We start from the raw sequence: 17,587 nt of genomic DNA on the forward strand, positions 1-17,587 counted from the left end.
TTCCCATGAGCCACTCAGTATTAGAATGATTTTTATGCCTCAGTGCTGTTTGGTTTTGTCTACTAATTTAATATCATGCGCAAATTACATTAGCATCCCATTAAACTCTCTCAGTCAGAACCAGCAAATGAAAAAATGTTAACAAATCCAATACAGATATTTGGAGTACCCTAGTATGTAGTTTCCTCTGCCTGAATGGATATATTCCAACATGCTTTCTTTTTGTGTGCATTTTTAATTAAAACACTCTAAATGCATACTTCGAACACTTCGTTTGACTCTTTCCAGGGCACTTTTTTTGTTAATTTTTTTCACTCTAGATATGCATGTGGTATCATTAATCCTTAATTGGTTCTGGTTGTAATGGTTTGGGGTCTAGTTATTTTCTTACTGTTTTATAAATTGCCAAGATTACCATTTGTCTTTTTAAGGAAGTAAACGTCCATACAAACCACATATTTTAGACGTACTTTGGAAAGCTCTGTATAAATCTGTGTTAGAGCTCTCAGTGTGCAGACCGCAGAATTCACTCCTGCAGGTGCCAGGGGTTTGTTCAATGGTGACGCTACCTCACTGATCCTTGAGAACCACACGTTGGAACTGGGGAGGGCCCCATGGGCACATCTTCGTCTTCCTGCACGTTCAGGAAACTGTTACTACAGGTGTGGCCTCTGCTCCCTGAGAAGATCTGTGCCCTGTACCCTGTCAGTTCCCTGCTAAAGTCACACACAACACGCTTTATTGGCAGAACATAAATCACATCTCAGTCTCCAGTTGTGAGGGAAACAGGCTCAAGGGAACTTGGAACTGGTGTTGACTGAGCCACTTGTACATACCCGCCACGAAGTCACACAGGAGCCTATATTACTATTCTATCACTAAAATTCTCAGTGAAAGAACCATATGGTGAATTATGTGGTAGGGGAACACTTTATTTTTTTTTAACTTTTTTTTAAATGTTTTATTATCTTCTTCTGGGAGAGAGAGACAGAGCATGAGCAGGGGAGGGGCAGAGAGAGAGGGAGACATAGAATCTGAAGCAGGATCCAGGCTCTGAGCTGTCAGTACGGAGCCTGATGCAGGGCTTCAACCCGCAGACCACGAGATCATGACCTGAGCCAAAGTCAGATGCTCAACTGACCGAGTCACCCAGGAGCCCCAGCAGGGGAACACTTTAAATACCCCTATGGTATCATATTTATCATGTATCTAATGTCCTTAATGTACTTGATTGATAAAACTATAACAACTTGAACATATTAGGGTGAATTGTAGACTGTAGAATATTTTTGGAAATGCAATTCTGTGGATGTCAGGACTAAACAATTTCTGAAATTCCTTTTGACTCTTACATGACTTTCATAAAGAGCTCTTTACAAATGGTTTAAAATAGAAGTCCTTGGAAAAATTTTTAAACAGATGAGTCAATGTTGAAGCTTTTTTTTCAATTAAAATTTTAACTGAGATAATTGTAGGTTCACATGCAGTTGTAAGAAATAACACAGAGATTCCATGTGCCCTCTGCGCAGTTTCCCGATAAGTAGTTTCTTGCAGATCTAAAGTGTAGTATCACAACCGAGATACTAACATTGATACAACTCACCGATCTGACTGAGATTTCCCCATTTTACTTGTAGCAGTTTGTGTATATTCTGTTTAGTTGTCTGTAATCTTACCACAGGTAGGTTCGTGTATTCACCATGACTATGAAGATACAGAACTGTTCCATTACCACAGGGATCACTAGTGTAACCACACCTGTGTGGCTCCACTTCACCCTCCTTGCAGCCCCCTGACAGCCACTGTCATTTCAGAAATATTATAGAGGTGGAATCATACAGTATGTAACCTTTGGGATTGGCTTTTGTCACTTAGCATCGTTCCCTGGAGACTCATCCAGGTTGTTGCTGTATTAAGAGTTTGGTTTTTTACAGTATTCGTTTGCTTCTGGCATGTTTCTCATGTGGATCTGTTGTATAAGTTCACATCTGTCTGCCTCAGTTGTGTGGAGTTGGTTATGAACTGGGACCAGAAGTGCCCCCACACTTATTGACCACAGAGCGTCAAGGATAGGTCTCGATGCTCTTTGATGGGCAGTTATCCAGACCCTAAAGAAAAAGAAGATGCTCTTTATTTCTGGAGACATTTTCCTGTCAAGTTGAGACCTGGGTGTTTATCTGAATTGAAATTCTTATCATCTTTCCACTCGGTTCAGCACATTGGTGGTTACTGCTTTCAAGTATGAAATTTTGAATGTTTGAAGCATGATGGGCTGGGGCGCATGAATTCAGGAACCACTGGTCATGATTCTAGTTGTGGAAAAAAGATGACAAGGCAGAAGATTCTAGTTTGTGGGAAAAAAAGTCGTTCTCTTACCTGGATTGTAAGAGGCCATGAATTCACATGCCCAGGGTCTGGTCCTTTCAAAACACCAAAGAAACTGCAGGTTGTCCACAGAGTACCCAGAGTGCTGGTAAACATGGAGGTTAGAGCGTGAAGAACACAGGTTCCTGCCCTGACAGTGTCATCTGGGCTGTGAAGGGTGGGAGATACAGCCGTCTGAAAAAGTTGAATGGAGTCCTGGGAAGACCAGCAGCACAGCATCTTGTTTGCTGCTGAATTCTCAGTCTCTAGCACAGTGCTTGGCATCAAGGAGTCCATGAATGAATGAATGGATGGATGGGTGGATGGATGGATGAATGAATGAATGGATGAATGAATGAGGTGGAAGGGAAACTTTTAAGAAAGAGTGCCCCATTCTTTGGTGTGAGTGAGGGATATTAAATATAAGCCCAGAAAGCTCTGAAGAGCGTGTGTGGGTATTTGCTAGGAGGGGAGAGGGAAGAGAAGGAGGGGGATTCTCCCCCCACCTCCCAAAATGAATAAAGCCCTAAACTCACACTAAGTACTTCCCCATCTCATGGCCCTTCTACTTACTCTGCCTGGTTCGTCACTCCCCTCCAGATAATTTTCTTCATTTAGGTTCGCTCACTGACTGAGAGAGAGGCCTTCTGTGAACACTGTGTAAATTAGCCCACTCATCCTTTCCCTCAGTCCTCTCTAGCCTCTTCCCCAGCTTAATTTTCTTCCTGGCATTGTGTATGTGTCCATCTCCCATCTAGAACGTCAGCTCCCTGAGGGCAGGGCCTGTCTCTTGTCCACTGTTAAACCCCCAGTGCCTGGCACTAGTAATTCAGTGTATGTTAAGTGATTTGATTAGTTGTTTTGAGGCTGTTCTTTTGAACACGTGTTCCTGGGAAGGGATAGAAAAGTTGCCCTCACTCTGTAATCATGCATTTGGGTAACATTTGCATGGAGGGCCTGCTGTGTCCCTGGTATTTGTGCGTGGTACATAAGATGAGTAAGGTCAGCTCCCTGCATTCAGAGACCTCTTCGGTAGCAAATGCTCACTTTTCTCAGTGTGATGGGCAGTTTGAAGGAGGCATGCCAGCTGTCTGTGAGGACAGAAGCCACAGCTCTCGAAATGTTGACACCTGAGAGGAGAGATAGGCTCTTTTTTTTTTTTTTTTATGTTTATTATTTTTGAGAGAGACAGACAGAGAGCAAGCTGGGAAGGGGCAGAGAGAGAGGGAGACACAGAATCGGAAGCAGGCTCCAGGCTCTGAACTGTCAGCACAGAGCCCGACGCGGGGCTCGAACTCAACAGACCATGAGATCATGACCTGAGCTGTAGTCGGCCACCCAGGCGCCCCAGGAGAGATAGGCTTTTTGACTGATGGGGAAAACAAGAGATTTTGCAAGTGTTGGTCTTTATTCAGTGATGAGAAGATAGGTCCCAGTTAATTTGAAAACTGTTCATTCCAAGGAGGGCCCCTGCTACCCCTCCGACCTCACCCATCGCTTTCTCCCTTCCTGCCTCTGCTCCAGCCTTCTTGCTGTTCTTCACACATGGTCTCGTAATGCTGTCTCCCAGATATCCACAGAAGCCCTCACTTCAGTGGAACTCAGGCCACTTTATCAGAGAGGCCTTTCCTACCCGTTTTATGTAAGATGCTACTCTCTTCCCTGTCAGCTGTCTCCATCAGCTTCACCCACCCTGTCCTCTCCAGGACGTGTGGTGCAACCTGAAGTGTGTCTTTTATACGTATATTTTTGTTGTATATTTTGTTTGTGTCCTGTCTCCCCCACTGGAATGGGAGCCCCCCCGAGAGCTGGGGTGTGGTTTTGTTTCTGCGGTATCCCCAGTGCTGAGAAAAGTGTCCGCTCGTGTTAGGCACCCAGTAGCGGTCTGTTAAGGAACAGATTCATCCCTGGGCATCCTGGTAGAGGAGAGGTGAGACACAGACTAGCCCCAGGCCAATCTCTGTTTCCCAGAGCCATGTTCAAGGCCGCCCTGCTACAGGGAAGTCCTTTCAACGTGGTCTGAGGCTGCTGGTGACTGACAGCAACCAACACCTCAAGGGCCCGGCGACAAGCCAGGGCAGTGGTTGCGGGGGTGTCCAGAGGAGGGCACGTTTCCTATGAATTGGAGTTGTCAGGGAACTCCGATGGATGGATATTGCGCCAGGACTTGACAACAGGATAAGAGGTATGATTGGGCCACAAAAAGGAGGAAAGTTTTTCTGTCAGATACGTGGAATAGATGAGGAAAGATATGGAAGTTGGAACTGCAGTGTGCATGGCCTTGAATGTGAGCTCTGGGGAGTTGCCCAGATGGCACCGTCCTTAACTTGCCCTGTGTGGTGGTCCTAGACATTCTGGAGCTTTTGAATGTGTGATGCAACAGGTTTTTAGTAATGTCAGCACCACTGCTCTTCAGTGTTCTGGACTTGTGAGCAGGACAGGAGTCCTCTTCTGCCTTGCTTAGGTGAATATTGGGTATTTTCCCCTTTATTCAAGTATTGCCTTTCTAAAAAAAAGTTATTTCTACTTCTTTCAATTAATGGTTATTGTAGAAAAGGAAAGAAAGAAGGCAACTGTTGTATTATCTTCACCTTAGACATTCTTAAAAGAAGTTTTGGCTTTTTATTATTCTAGATTTATTCTAGATTTCAGTGTTTGCACTAGCATCTGGCTGTGTATTTAGGGCTGAGGGAGAATATGAATGATTTCTTCTCCTTTCAGACTTGGAAGTAGTTGATAGTTAAGTGGGAACAAGCTAGTCATCTGACGCTTGTATTTGATTGCTGGATGGGAGGTTTGATTTTTGAGGTGTAAATACCTTTTACAGTGTAGGCTTAAACACGAGAATTTAGAGCAACGGTTCTCTCCCCAGAGATTTTTTTTTTAAGTTTATTTATTTTTGAGAGAGAGAGAGCGAGAGCACAAGTGAGGGAGGGGCAGAGAGAGAGGGAGACACAGAAGCAGGCTCCAGGCTCTGAGCTGTCAGCGTAGGGCCTGACGCAGGGCTCAAACCCACAAACTATGAGATCATGACCGGAGCTGAAGTCAGATGCTTAACTGACTGAGCCACCCAGGCACCCCCTTCCCCAGAGATTTCAATGTAGTGGGTCTGGGGTGCTACCCTGGTAATGGTTTTGTTGATTTTGGTGGGGGTGAGGGGTGGGGGGACAATCTTGAACTTAGAGAAAAGTTGCAAGTATGTTAAAAACAACAACACTTTTCCTGAATCATTTAGGAAAAATTACTATCCCATTGTCCCACCACCTACATCCCTTTCCCCTATACTTTAGTGTATTTTTTAAAAAAACCAAGAACATTCCCCTGTATATAACCACAAAAACAACCATCAAAACAAAACAAAACACTGATACATTACTACCATTTAATCTGTAGCCCCTACTCAGGATTTGGTAGCCCAGTAATGGCCTTTATAGCAAAAGGATCACACTTTGCATTTGGTTATTATGTCTTATTGGTCTCCTTCCGTTTCCTTGATTCAGTGATCTTGAAACTTTTGAAGATTGCAGAACATTTGGCAAAATGCCTCTCAACTTGAGGTTCTCTGACATTTCATCATGATGATATTCAGATTGTACATATTTGAAAAGAATATCATAGAAGAAATTCTGTGTTCTCAGAGTATCTAATCACGTAACTCATGATTTCAATTTATTCCATTATGATGATGTTCATGTATTTTACTTGATTAAGATGATGTCTGCTAGGCTTCTCCTCTGTGTAATTATTCTTTTCTCCTTTTTGATTAATTAGTATTTTTACGGGGAGACACTTTCAAACTATGTGAATATTCCATTCCTTTCACCTTTAACTTATATACTTATTTCTATCTGGATGAACTCATGTTTTCCTGTTGTATACAGTGACTTAAGATTTCTTACCATCATTATTTTTATGCTCATATTGCCCAGGTTTAGCTTGTAGGAACCCCTTCACATTGGTATCTGCAAGCATTTGACATGCCACATCATTTGTTGAACTTTTCCTTGCTTCTGGGCAACAAGCATTCCTCTTTCATTTTGTACTTTCTTTCTTCTAGCCCCAAATTAGCTTTTTTTAAAAAAAGAACTCTAGTTCTTTTAGTTAAGAATGGTATTTAGAAGCCAGAGTCTGGGTACTAGTTGTGTTCATTGCTATTTGGGTTGCTTGTTCCCAAGCCCTCTCAGTAATAGAGCTAAGGAGAGAGAGAGAGAGAGAGAGAGAGAGCGAGAGAGAGAGAGAGAGAGAGAGAGAGAGCGCGCACGCGCGCACGCACGTGTGCTTGCATACATGAAGGAATATACACACATGTGGGCTCACAAAATTATATCCATGTTTATTGTTATGTCTGTCTCTATATATTAAAAACCATGAGTTGATGCCAATAGCTAATTCTGATCCAGGCCCACAGGACTCTTTTGAGACTTTTCCCTTTCCATTTTGGTAACTACCTTTTTCAACAGTGATAAACCTGATTGTCATCATCATTAATGTATTTATTTATTGATCAGTCCCTCTGTATGTAACCATTACCTTCCCCACATGGGTACCTGCTTCGCCTTCTTGGGCTCTGGTTCAGCATGGGGATATTTTAAAGCTCCCCAAAGATGCTAATGTGCAGCCAAGATAGAGCACAACTGATTTAGAAGAAAGATGAACTTGGGGTGTCTAGATGGTTCAGTCAGTTGAGTGTCCCACTTCGGCTGAGGTCATGATCTCGCGGTTCGTGAGTTCAAGCCCCACGTCAAGCCCTGTGCTGACATCTCAGAGCCTGGAGCTTGCTTTAGATTCTGTGTCTCTTTCTCTCTCTGCCCCTCCCCTCCCATGCTCTGTCTCTCTCTCTCTCAAAAATAAACAAACATTTAAAAGGAAGAAGAAAGGTGAACTGTGTACTTTTTGATTCATTATTAAATGAATGGCAGGTTTGTAAGTCAGGTCTGGTTTGGGAAAATAAATTGTTCCTAAGGAAGTGAAATCTAAAGAGAAAACTCAATTCTACCAATATAAGCAGTAAAAGATCAGGGTGAAAGCACAGCCTGTCTCCTGGAAAGCTTTGAAAAATATTTGTTTTGGAAGTAAATCTGCTTGTAGTGAACATGAATTTCAGTTCCTTTCTCTGAATTACCTGTTTATAGGAAAAAATACTTGAAAAGGTTAGTTGTTTTTAAGAATGTGTTTCATTAAAGACTTACTATTTTTTTTACATTGCATTTTTAAAATAAACTTTGTAGAATAGACCTAGAAATTGCACTTCACTGCTTTTTAGAGCATCGAATATTTAACCAGATTTTTAGACTGTGGTTGCTCTTTTTCTGTAGTCTGTTGCACTGTAAAATATAGGCACCAAGTCACAGTAACTGGGTCATGAGGAACGCCATCTTCTTCCACTTGGAGCCAGAGGAAGCAAGAGGCTCCGGGAGCCAAATACAACAGGATCTGTGGCCAGCCTACCTTAGATGGTCAACATCCATCTTGCCAATTTTCATAAAGCCGTGTTCTTAAAGTAGTGCAGTGCTGTAAGTGGATTTTCACCAAGAGCTTCACCCTGAGACTGATGTGCACACATTCTGACTCCAGAGAAATCCAGTATTCAACCTAAGGGAATTAAAATAAAATCTCTTCCTTGTTTGTGTTTTTATTTTTATTTTTTTTAATATTTATTTATTTTTGAGAGAGCGTGAGCAGGGGAGGGGCAGAGAGAGAGGGAAACAGAGGATCTGAAGCAGGCTCTGAAGCAGGCTCTGCAGCAGCAAGCCCCATGCAGGGCTCGAACTCACGAACCACGAGATCATGACCTGAGCTGAAGTCGGATGCTTAACCGATGGAGCCACCCAGGCGCCCCCTTGGTTATATTTTTTAAAGTTTTCATTGAAGTTACCTTCGGAGTGTGAATTGTGCACATTAGGATTTTGTATATTTATGCCAGAGGCACAGAAGGAGAAAGGCCAATGTTTGTCAATGTGAACAGAACCACAGAAAGCTCGATACATGGGTAAAACACCTATTTTGTTGTCGTTGTTTAGTTCTTGTTTTCTATAAATAAGCATTACTTATCTGTTGACGAGAGCCAACTTCATTGTTGGTCCTCAGTTCCTTTGTACAGGCTGAGTGGTTACATTCCCCAAAAGTGATTCCTTCCAGAACTGTCCCTGTGATTTTTGCCACGTCTGCAAACGATGAGTTTGATGTGTTGGGTCACCTAAAATCACAAGTATCTGTTCAGTATTTGGGGGCACCGGGAACTAGAGCTCTGAGTCTCCTTCCAGCTCTGAAATTCAGGATGCGTGGCATCAGGATTTCCTGCCTTGAGCCCTGAAGTAACAGCAGTAGTTTTGCAATGCATTCTTCCTATTTGATACATAGAGAGTGAAAGTTGGCAGCTTACCATATGCATTATATTCAAATATATATTAGAATGTTCCATAAGAGAATAAGTATTACTTTCTGAGTGTACTTTTCAGATGTGAGGCATTACATTATATTAATTTCTTAACATTCCAGCACATTTCTTTAACTGGAATCTTTAGTATTACGTATGACTTTTGTTCTAATTGAGGGCAGCAAAACCTGGTTGTCTCAATTCAGGTGTTCAGCAAGATGCAACTGTGAAGTCACTTGGTGAGGAATACATGGATTTATAGGACACATGGTACCTGCCTTAAAAACACAAGTAGAGAACATGTAAAACATACAATATTAATAATATAGAAGAAAAATACAGAATATAGAACATAGAATTTTATAGTCACCGACCTGATGATGTCAGGGGAGAATACCTAAATTGTGATAGATATTTGTGTACCATAAGTGAATTTATATATTCTGTATTATTTGTGAAGAATTTTTGCCTTTCATAAAATATATTCCTTTTTCTTTGACATTATTAATGCTGTATTTTATGTGTTTTCTACTTGTACTTTTAAGACCAAGTACTAAGAGTTCTATAAATCTATGGAATCCAGGAATATCTCCAGAACCAACTGGATGTTACCACATTCAAATCCGGGTTTTTCCTGAGTGGAAATACGTGTGTGTGTGTGTGTGTGTGTGTGTGTGTGTGTGTGTGTGTGTGTGTGTGTGTGTGTTCTTTTAGGAGGATATTGTAAAGCTCGCTTTAGTGGGCTTCTTTGAAACCAAACTTGAAGCCCTACTTTGCAGAAAAGATAACAAACCAAAATATGGGGATAACTGAATGTGGTGAGTTTTATGCATCCTCTTAGTTTAAGTAAAATACCGTGTTCTGCTCAGTCACAGAGATGGCATGTTTTGCATACCGTCTACAAGCATTGAATTTGCTACACAAATAGACTGTGAATATAAATGTTAACCTTCTGGTGTGACATTACTTTAACAGAGAGAAGGAGCAAGAAAGGGAAGAACAGTTAATGGAAGACAAGAAAAGGAAGAAAGAGGATAAAAAGAAAAAAGAAGCCACTCAGAAGGTGAGTTTAATGACTTAAGTCTGTCTTTACATCCACCAAGCATCTAGAATAAGTAACTGCCTTGGGTGGGATACCTGACATCTTAATAATGCTGCTTACTTTGTTCACTTGGAAGTTTTACGATTAGAAAGTGGGAGTTAAAGACGTACATTTGTCACCACAGAATACTCAATAATGCTGCAGCTGATTTAATGAGAACACCAGCATACAGTATGAAGAAAGGCAAGTGAGTCCCTGCCACTTAATTTCTTGTCGAATGTCCTTACTCGTATCACAGTTAATCTCCATTTTCTTAGGTCAGCTTATAAACTAGCTTTTCGACTGTCTCTGTAGTTCACCCCAGTGTTCTCCTTTTGGTTCCTTTCCAGCATGGTCATCTGTACAAGACCACCTTCTGATAATTCCATAAAGAAACCTTCCTCACAGGCCAGTGGGCCTGCTTCAAGCTTTGGGGGAGATGGTATTGTGTGGCTTTGAGGAACTTGCTTAGGGAAGGAGAGAGGCTAAAAGGAAAAGACCTACATCTCACTGCTGCCAACTGACAGGTCTTAGTTGACATGCTTGACCCAGGGTGCTGTCCTTTGCTTCAGTGTCTGTCCTGCAGGCCCCGCCCTTGTCTAATCTTATTTCCCCCACCTCCCCATTCTTTAGCATTGCCTGACTTGGGCTCTGGCTCGGCAGGCCTGGTTTTGTGCCATTTTTTTTTTTTTTAACGTTTATTTATTATTGAAAGAGAGAGACAGAGACCGAGCGTGAGCAGGGCAGGGGCAGAGAGAGGAGGAGACACAGAATCCAAAGCAGGCTTCAGGCTCTGAGCTGTCAGCACAGAGCCTGATGCGGGGCTCGAACTCACGGACCACAAGATCATGACCTGTGTTGAAGTCGGACACTCAACCGACTGAGCCACCCAGGCGACTTTTGTGCCATTTTTGGAGGTAAAGTGATTTGCCTCCAGTTCTTGTTACCACTACACAGAGCACTTGGGAAGCAGGACATTGCTGTGGGGCAGGTTCGAGGGTCCCTGCTACAGTGGCCGGTTATTGAAGCTCAGTTTAGGGAGGTAGAAACTGTTACAGGGTTCAGAGGGAACTCTAGATTTAGAACAGACTCAAGGCAGACAGTTGGACACAAACCGATGTAGGCTTTAAGGGACACCAGAAGTTTTCCCAGCATTCTGGGCTATAGCGTATATTCCCATAATTCAGTTTTCTGAACTTTTGAACTAGATCATTTATAAGTCCCAGCCTAAAGAAATCATACTGGAAATATTTTCTGAATTGAATTGCATGTGACCCTGCCACATTAAACATACAGAGTGTAATTTTATCTTTTCTTCATGACTTAATTATAAGTAATACTCGTTATTGTTTGGTGTTATAATAGACTGCTGTGTGCACTCTTTAAAGTCTTGTCTTTAATTGTGCTTCTGTTTCTATTCATAGTGGTGTGCTCACCATCTCACCCTCATGCTCTCAGGGTACCTACTTCTAATGTGTTGCTTCTAATCTGAACTTGTTAGAATTGTCTACAATGTCATTAAAGAGTCTGAATAAAGATGCCAGAGGACAACCCAGAGGCCTTTTTCAAACTTACTTCCCTTTAAGGACACAGCCCCATTTCACATTTTGAGGTTGCGATAAGCAGGTCCACCAGCTATATAGGGTGTTACCAGAATGGTAGAGAGTGAACCTCAGCAAAGGCTTTCTTTCCTCTAGGGCATTTACATTTCGTCAACTAAGTTAGTATAAGAATTGGGTTTTACAGTCTGTATGGATGTATGATTCATAGGCTGGACCTTGGTAAACTTGAGCAAAGGCTGGTAACAAGAAGATACCAAATGGATTATTTCAGGCACTAGACAGTCTACATTCTTCACTTAGGTAACAGTGTTTCTCAACTGGAAAATATCAGTATCGGGGAGTGATTTATCATATATGCATCTGTAAACTTTTGCTGTGGATCCCACTAGTAGAAAAATGATTTGAAATACAAGATGGTGTGGGTTTACGCAAGAGCAAATTGGGATTGGGGGCACCTGGGTGGCTCAGTCGGTTAAGCGTCTGACTATTGGTTTCAGCTCAGGTCATGGTCTCACAGTTTGTGAGTTCAAGTCCTGATCAGCACAGAGTCTGCTTGGGATTCTCTCTCCCTCTGCCCCTCTCCACTCTGTCTCTGTCTCTTTCTCTCTCTCAAAAATAAATAAACATTAAAAAGTAAAAAATAAAAATGTAATGTTTATTTATTTTTAGGAGAGGGAGAGAGTAGGGGAGGGGCAGAGGGAGAGGGTAACAGGATCTGTAGTGGTCTCTGCACTCACAACACAGAGCCCGACGCAGGGGTCTAACTCACAGACCGCTAGATCGTGACCTGAGCTGAAGTCAGATGTTTAACCAACTGAACCACCCAAGTGCCCCTAAAAATATACAGCTGGACAATCTTCCTCTGTACTTACATCTGCATTAAGAACTGGTTCAGAAGTTGTGGCAAAGAGGAAAATCACCATAACTAAAATTTCAATTGGTTAGTTGTGAACAATGAAAACCCAATCATTTTTGTTCAGAAATGTTCTAGATTGGCTGTCACAAGATCCAGGCCAACATGTGGCCTTGGATATTGTTTTATCAGACTGAACCATCGTGTAATTTCAGAGTTAAGTTCTGATTTAGCAGTTTTAAGGAAGAGTACAAAGCTTACCATGTGATTGTCTTCGTGGTTTCCAACCTTATTGTAGAGACAGCGCCTCAACTAGGAGGCATAAAATGTGCTATGATGCAAAGAATTGTAGAGAATGTGCCAGAGGTTCTATTACACGGTCATTCATTTATTCAATCAGCACCATCTGTGGTGCTTCCACATCCTTCTCGCTGCTTACCCTCGTGCTTTATAATCTCTTCCTGTCTGCTTCCCTGTTTGACTGACTGACTCTAAGTGTCGCAAGGTTTTATTCCCTATTTGTATTTCCAGGAAGTAGGGCAGTCAGTGCCTGGTACATGAGAGTGACTCAAAAAAATATTTGTTTAATAAATCAATGGTCAAGAATGAGTGCTGGCAATATAATTGTCTTGAAGAATTGACTTTTATTTTAAGTTAAATTATTTCCACACAGACATTAAACTTGAGCTTTTCTCATGAGCAGTTTGCTCTTTCTAGAGCCATCACTGAGTAAACTGTGTTCGATTTTCATTCATGAGAAAGGTGTCAAGGAAGGATTCCATTCACATTCATTAAGCTGACGCTGCAAAAGAATCATTGTTTAGTGTTGGCAGAACACATGCTTTGATCATCCAGCCTTTCACCGTCTGGAGGACAGCTCTTTTAACAGAAACCACATTGTAAGACACATTTGACATTATTTGGGTTTGTCACTTACAGCTGGGGAAAGCATTGACTTCCTGTATAACTTGATCTTCAAAATGGCATTCTAAGAAATGTTTATAGTGTTATAAAATTTAAACTGCATTAAGGAATTGGAATGTGGAGACAAATCAGTTCATTCTTGGTTAAATGGAGTTTTAGAAGAATTGCACAGTAGACTTGAGCTCTGTAATAATTAGTACAAGGAAACACATTTTAAGGTGCTGTCTACTACAAATTCACTACAGTAGAATTAGCTTGGCTTTTAGTGCAAGAATGTAAGGAATGCTCCAGGAGGTCATACAACCAGATCATTTAACTCAGTCTGGCAATGGTGTGATGCAATCCACTATGAAGTGGGCTGGTTAGCTACAGGACGTACCCTCCAAAGATGGACAAGTTTTCATGAGCGCCCAGAGGAGTAACTTGGCATGCCTATCAACCACAAATAATCAAACATCTTCTTGTCTATTACAAAGTCAGAGAACCATTAAAAGATTAACATTTGGGAAAAGGGAGTCAAAATCATGCATGATCTCAATCACGATGATGGTGATGGTGGTGGTGGTAATTATAAGCCCTATTAGAATTCTGGCACATTTCCTTTTGGATGTTTTTCTTACGCATGACCTTTTGTGGATTTGTTTTAATATTATAGGGCATGTATAATTAGGTGCCCTCCTTTATTTTCCTCTCTTACTAGCAGAAGCAGTTTTCCGTGTGGCTCCTAATCATCATTTCCAAACTCTCTAAAAACCCATTTTTCTGTTCAGCCTATCCAATCTTTTAGGTCAATCACTTCCATAGAGGTGTTAGTTATTATGTAAAGAAATACTTTCAACAAAGCAATCTTTATTTGTCCAAAATTTACATATTTCATCCATTGCTGTATATCATACTTTTTCCATGAACTTTGATTAAAAATAACAAACATTTATGAGCATTGGCATAGGATAGCCAGTTTAATCCTTATAATAACCCTTTGTATGGAGATACTATTATTATCTCCATTCAACAGATAAATAGAAAACAGATCACACAGCCAGGAAGTGGCATGGCTTGGTTTTAAATCCTGCCTTCCTGCCATGGCCTCTGGTACGTCTGATGATGGGCCCTTGAACTTTTGCTTTCTAGATTTGAGATCAAGTGTTTGAGTCCATACTCCTAGGGTAACCTTTTTGTCTCTGTGGCTAATTTCGTTTCTAGGCTACATCCATTTGCTTTCTAGTCAGATCATCAAAATGACAAACAGCATTCCTGGTACAGATACTTCAGCATTTAATGAGAGTGGAATGCTTCTGGTTTTAACTTTTAGTGTCCTTCATAATTATGGTCATATAAGTTATAACTGGACATATGGCCGTTGTCTTTATAAAAGGATGCCCGAAATGACTCTTGGTGTGTTTTTTTGTTTGTCTTTTTTTTTCTGGATTTGAACTATGCCTGTGTGTCTGACAGCTTGAATTACTTGAGTTATCAGAAGTAAAGTAGTCTTATAATATCAAACTAGAAAATAAATCTCATTCACTTATGTCTGTTCGTTTATTTTTCAGGTCACGGAACAAAAAACCAAAGGTAAGATTGTTTTTTTTTTTTTTCCTTTTGAAGTTGTTGGAACCTTCTGTGTTTAGATTTTACATTCTTGCCAACTCAGCCTCCAATCCACTCAATTAGTGAGAGTGGGTGCAGAGTAATCAAATTGGTTGTTTGCGGCACTGAAGAGCAGTAATGATAAATTGAAAGTACTTGTAGTAGTGTTTCTGGTTGGCCTTAATTTTTTTAGGAGGCAAAAAAGATTAATACCTTGTTTGGAAAGTATATGGGTCATGATTTTGAACTGAACCTTTTCAAGCAAGACACTAGCCCTAATTTACAGATGCACATTGCAGAGGATTTTTAATCATCTTGATCCATGACATGCATTGAGCCTAAAAGGGAGTGTTGTGTCTAGGATAGTCACATGGTCTTCTGAGCTAGAGCCTGGAATATGCTTTTTTTTTAAATAATGCATTTTAACTCTGTTGCAAAATAGTGATTGATGTATTATAAACAGAAGCAGATAGATGTTCCTCACGTCATCCTCAACCTAATGGTCTCTGTGTTTTCAGATCTCTCTTTCTAATGTTAATTTTGATTATGCAGTCTTGTCTGGTGCTGGCCACGCTTTTGGTCGGTTCCCTTTCAGGATGGTAGAATTGAGACCAATGTTCTAGCTCCTATCCTTGCCCACTTAAATGTGTGGTTCTCAACTAGGGTACTTATTAAAATCTTTTGCATAGACTCGTCAAAGTACACAAGCATGGACCTCCTCCCAGATCTTCATGGTCTCAGGCCACAGCCCTGGCAGATGTATTTTGAGAAGCTCTACAGGTGCCCCCAGGACATGTCCCAGGTTGAAAACCACTACCCCAGATGAAGGGAATCACATAGGACTGTGATAACTCAGAGGAAGGTCAGGATGATGGATCAGCCAAGATGTGATGGGAGGCCTCCTAATGATTGGTGTCTTCATTGTTTTATTTTCTATTATTGGACCACCAGGCCAAAGCCTGTCACACAGTGATGGAGAACTAATAAAGACCGTGCTAGTTTGTAAGGAAACTTAGTTCTGGGAAACAAATTCTCAGATGTCTAGACATTACTGTAATGTATTTCTAACCAAAAGGCTCTTTCAGGGAGAATGTAGTCTAGGACCTTGTAGTGATTTAGAAAATAAACCGATAAACATTATTAGTTACAATTATCTTAATTACTTAGAACAGTGTTCTTCCCTTGTATTTTCAGGCAGTACCAACCCAGAAGTGGGCTTTATTTGGAAGTGTGTTTATAAATTACTTGTTTGAAATCCAAGTTATACTTTACCATAAAAATAGAGTTCTTGATAGTGGTATAGTGTCCATATTTTCTAAACCAACATACTGTCTAGGAAAGGATTTGGGCACATAGTATTTATATTAATAGGCCTTTTTGATGATTTATGGGGACAACAGATGAGAAAATTAGCATTTTCCTGGAAATTCCAGGCTCTGTGGTTGTTGGAACATGGTGGTTTGGTTCCTGGGCCTGGCCACAACTCTTAATGTTCATGAAGCCACGTCCCAGCTAAGCTGTGGAAGCAAGTTGCCCTATATGGTACGTGGTGTTTCTGTTGGAAAATCGAAAATCCATTAAGGCATTCTTTCTCAGATTTTTTTTCCCTAAGTCTATTCTCAGAAACGCATTCCTCTTCCGGAACTCTACCAAAATCTTAAAAATCAAACTTTCTTTTCTACTTACTACTGAATTTTCTTTCCAGTTAGGATCTTTCTCATACCTACCATAAAATCGAATACAGCCTCACAGTTTCCATACTCTTCCCACCCCACCCCACCCCCACCCACACCCCCATGAAAAAATTAAAGTAAAATAATCCTAAAGAAAGATGAGCACCTGTTTCAGGTCTCCTAAGGAATGTAGTTAGTAGAACCACGGAGAAAACAGAGTAAAAATAAAAATGATCTCTGGAGTATATTAGACCGTAAGTAGAAGGAGAGGGAAAATGCAGATTTTGAAGAGACTAGGACAGGATTTCAAGTGGAGGTTATATGAAGACATGGCCTAGCACTGGACTTGACCTTTCTGATTTTTTACCCCACTTCAACCACATCTTTATGTTTGTTCCAAGAGCCTGTCTGCACTCTAAATCCCCTTCTTCACTTCCCTCAGCTGATGTTTCTGGGTCCTTTTCCTCTTCCCAAAGATGACGCCTTCCTCAGGCAGTCTTCCCGTAACTCTGCATCTGTCCCTCTTTCCCCAGTAGACCCTGTAAGAAAAACGGCTGTGTTGGTGCCAAGTCTCTGTTTGTACAGAGGACTGAGATCAGATTTGTCCGTATTTCAGAGAAAAAGTAGATTCCTTATACGTTCTGTCTTTACCTTCCAGTATTTAAAAAAACAAAACAAAAACACAGAATTCTGGAGAATAGGGCGGGATTTCAAGTGGAGGTTCTGTGAAGACATGTGGACCTACTGGCCTGCAAACAGTACACAGCACTTAAGGTAGAGGCTTTGTTGGATGTTGGAGTTTGAATTGCAAGAGTCAGGGCGCCTGGGTGGCTCAGTCAGTTGAGCGTCTGACTCTTGATTTTGGCTCAGGTCATGATCTCACCGTTCATGAGGTCGAGCCCCGCCTTGGGCTCTGCACTGACAGCACAGAGCCTGCTTGGGATTCTCTCTCTCCCTGCTCCTCCCCCACTTGTTTGTGCGCATGCACACATTCCCTGCCTCAAAATAAGTAAACGTTTAAAAAATAATTTAAAAAATTAAAAAGTTAAAAAAGGATCTCAAGAGGCTGTGGTGTTGATGTAACAGACCAGGGATAACAGGGACGAAGGTAAGATTAGGGTAGGCTGTACACTGGAGGGGTCTGGACATAGCAATTTTGCCTCGTGA

General features: G+C 41.3%; 1 protein-coding gene across 12 annotated transcripts in view; it reads left to right on the top strand.

Annotated features, from left to right (window-relative positions):
• TNRC6B (trinucleotide repeat containing adaptor 6B) overlaps positions 1-17,587 on the top strand; it is a 251,022-nt gene that overhangs the window by 169,467 nt on the left and 63,968 nt on the right. For all 12 annotated transcript variants that reach the window (XM_053226831.1, XM_027070659.2, XM_027070661.2 and 9 more), the window contains 2 exons: positions 9,716-9,803; positions 14,711-14,732. In XM_053226831.1, coding sequence (XP_053082806.1) covers positions 9,716-9,803; positions 14,711-14,732 — 110 coding nt within the window. The remainder of the gene's footprint in view (positions 1-9,715; positions 9,804-14,710; positions 14,733-17,587) is intronic.

The sequence above is a fragment of the Acinonyx jubatus genome, chromosome B4, assembly GCF_027475565.1.
Source record: "Acinonyx jubatus isolate Ajub_Pintada_27869175 chromosome B4, VMU_Ajub_asm_v1.0, whole genome shotgun sequence".
Taxonomy (NCBI): Eukaryota; Metazoa; Chordata; class Mammalia; order Carnivora; family Felidae; genus Acinonyx; species Acinonyx jubatus.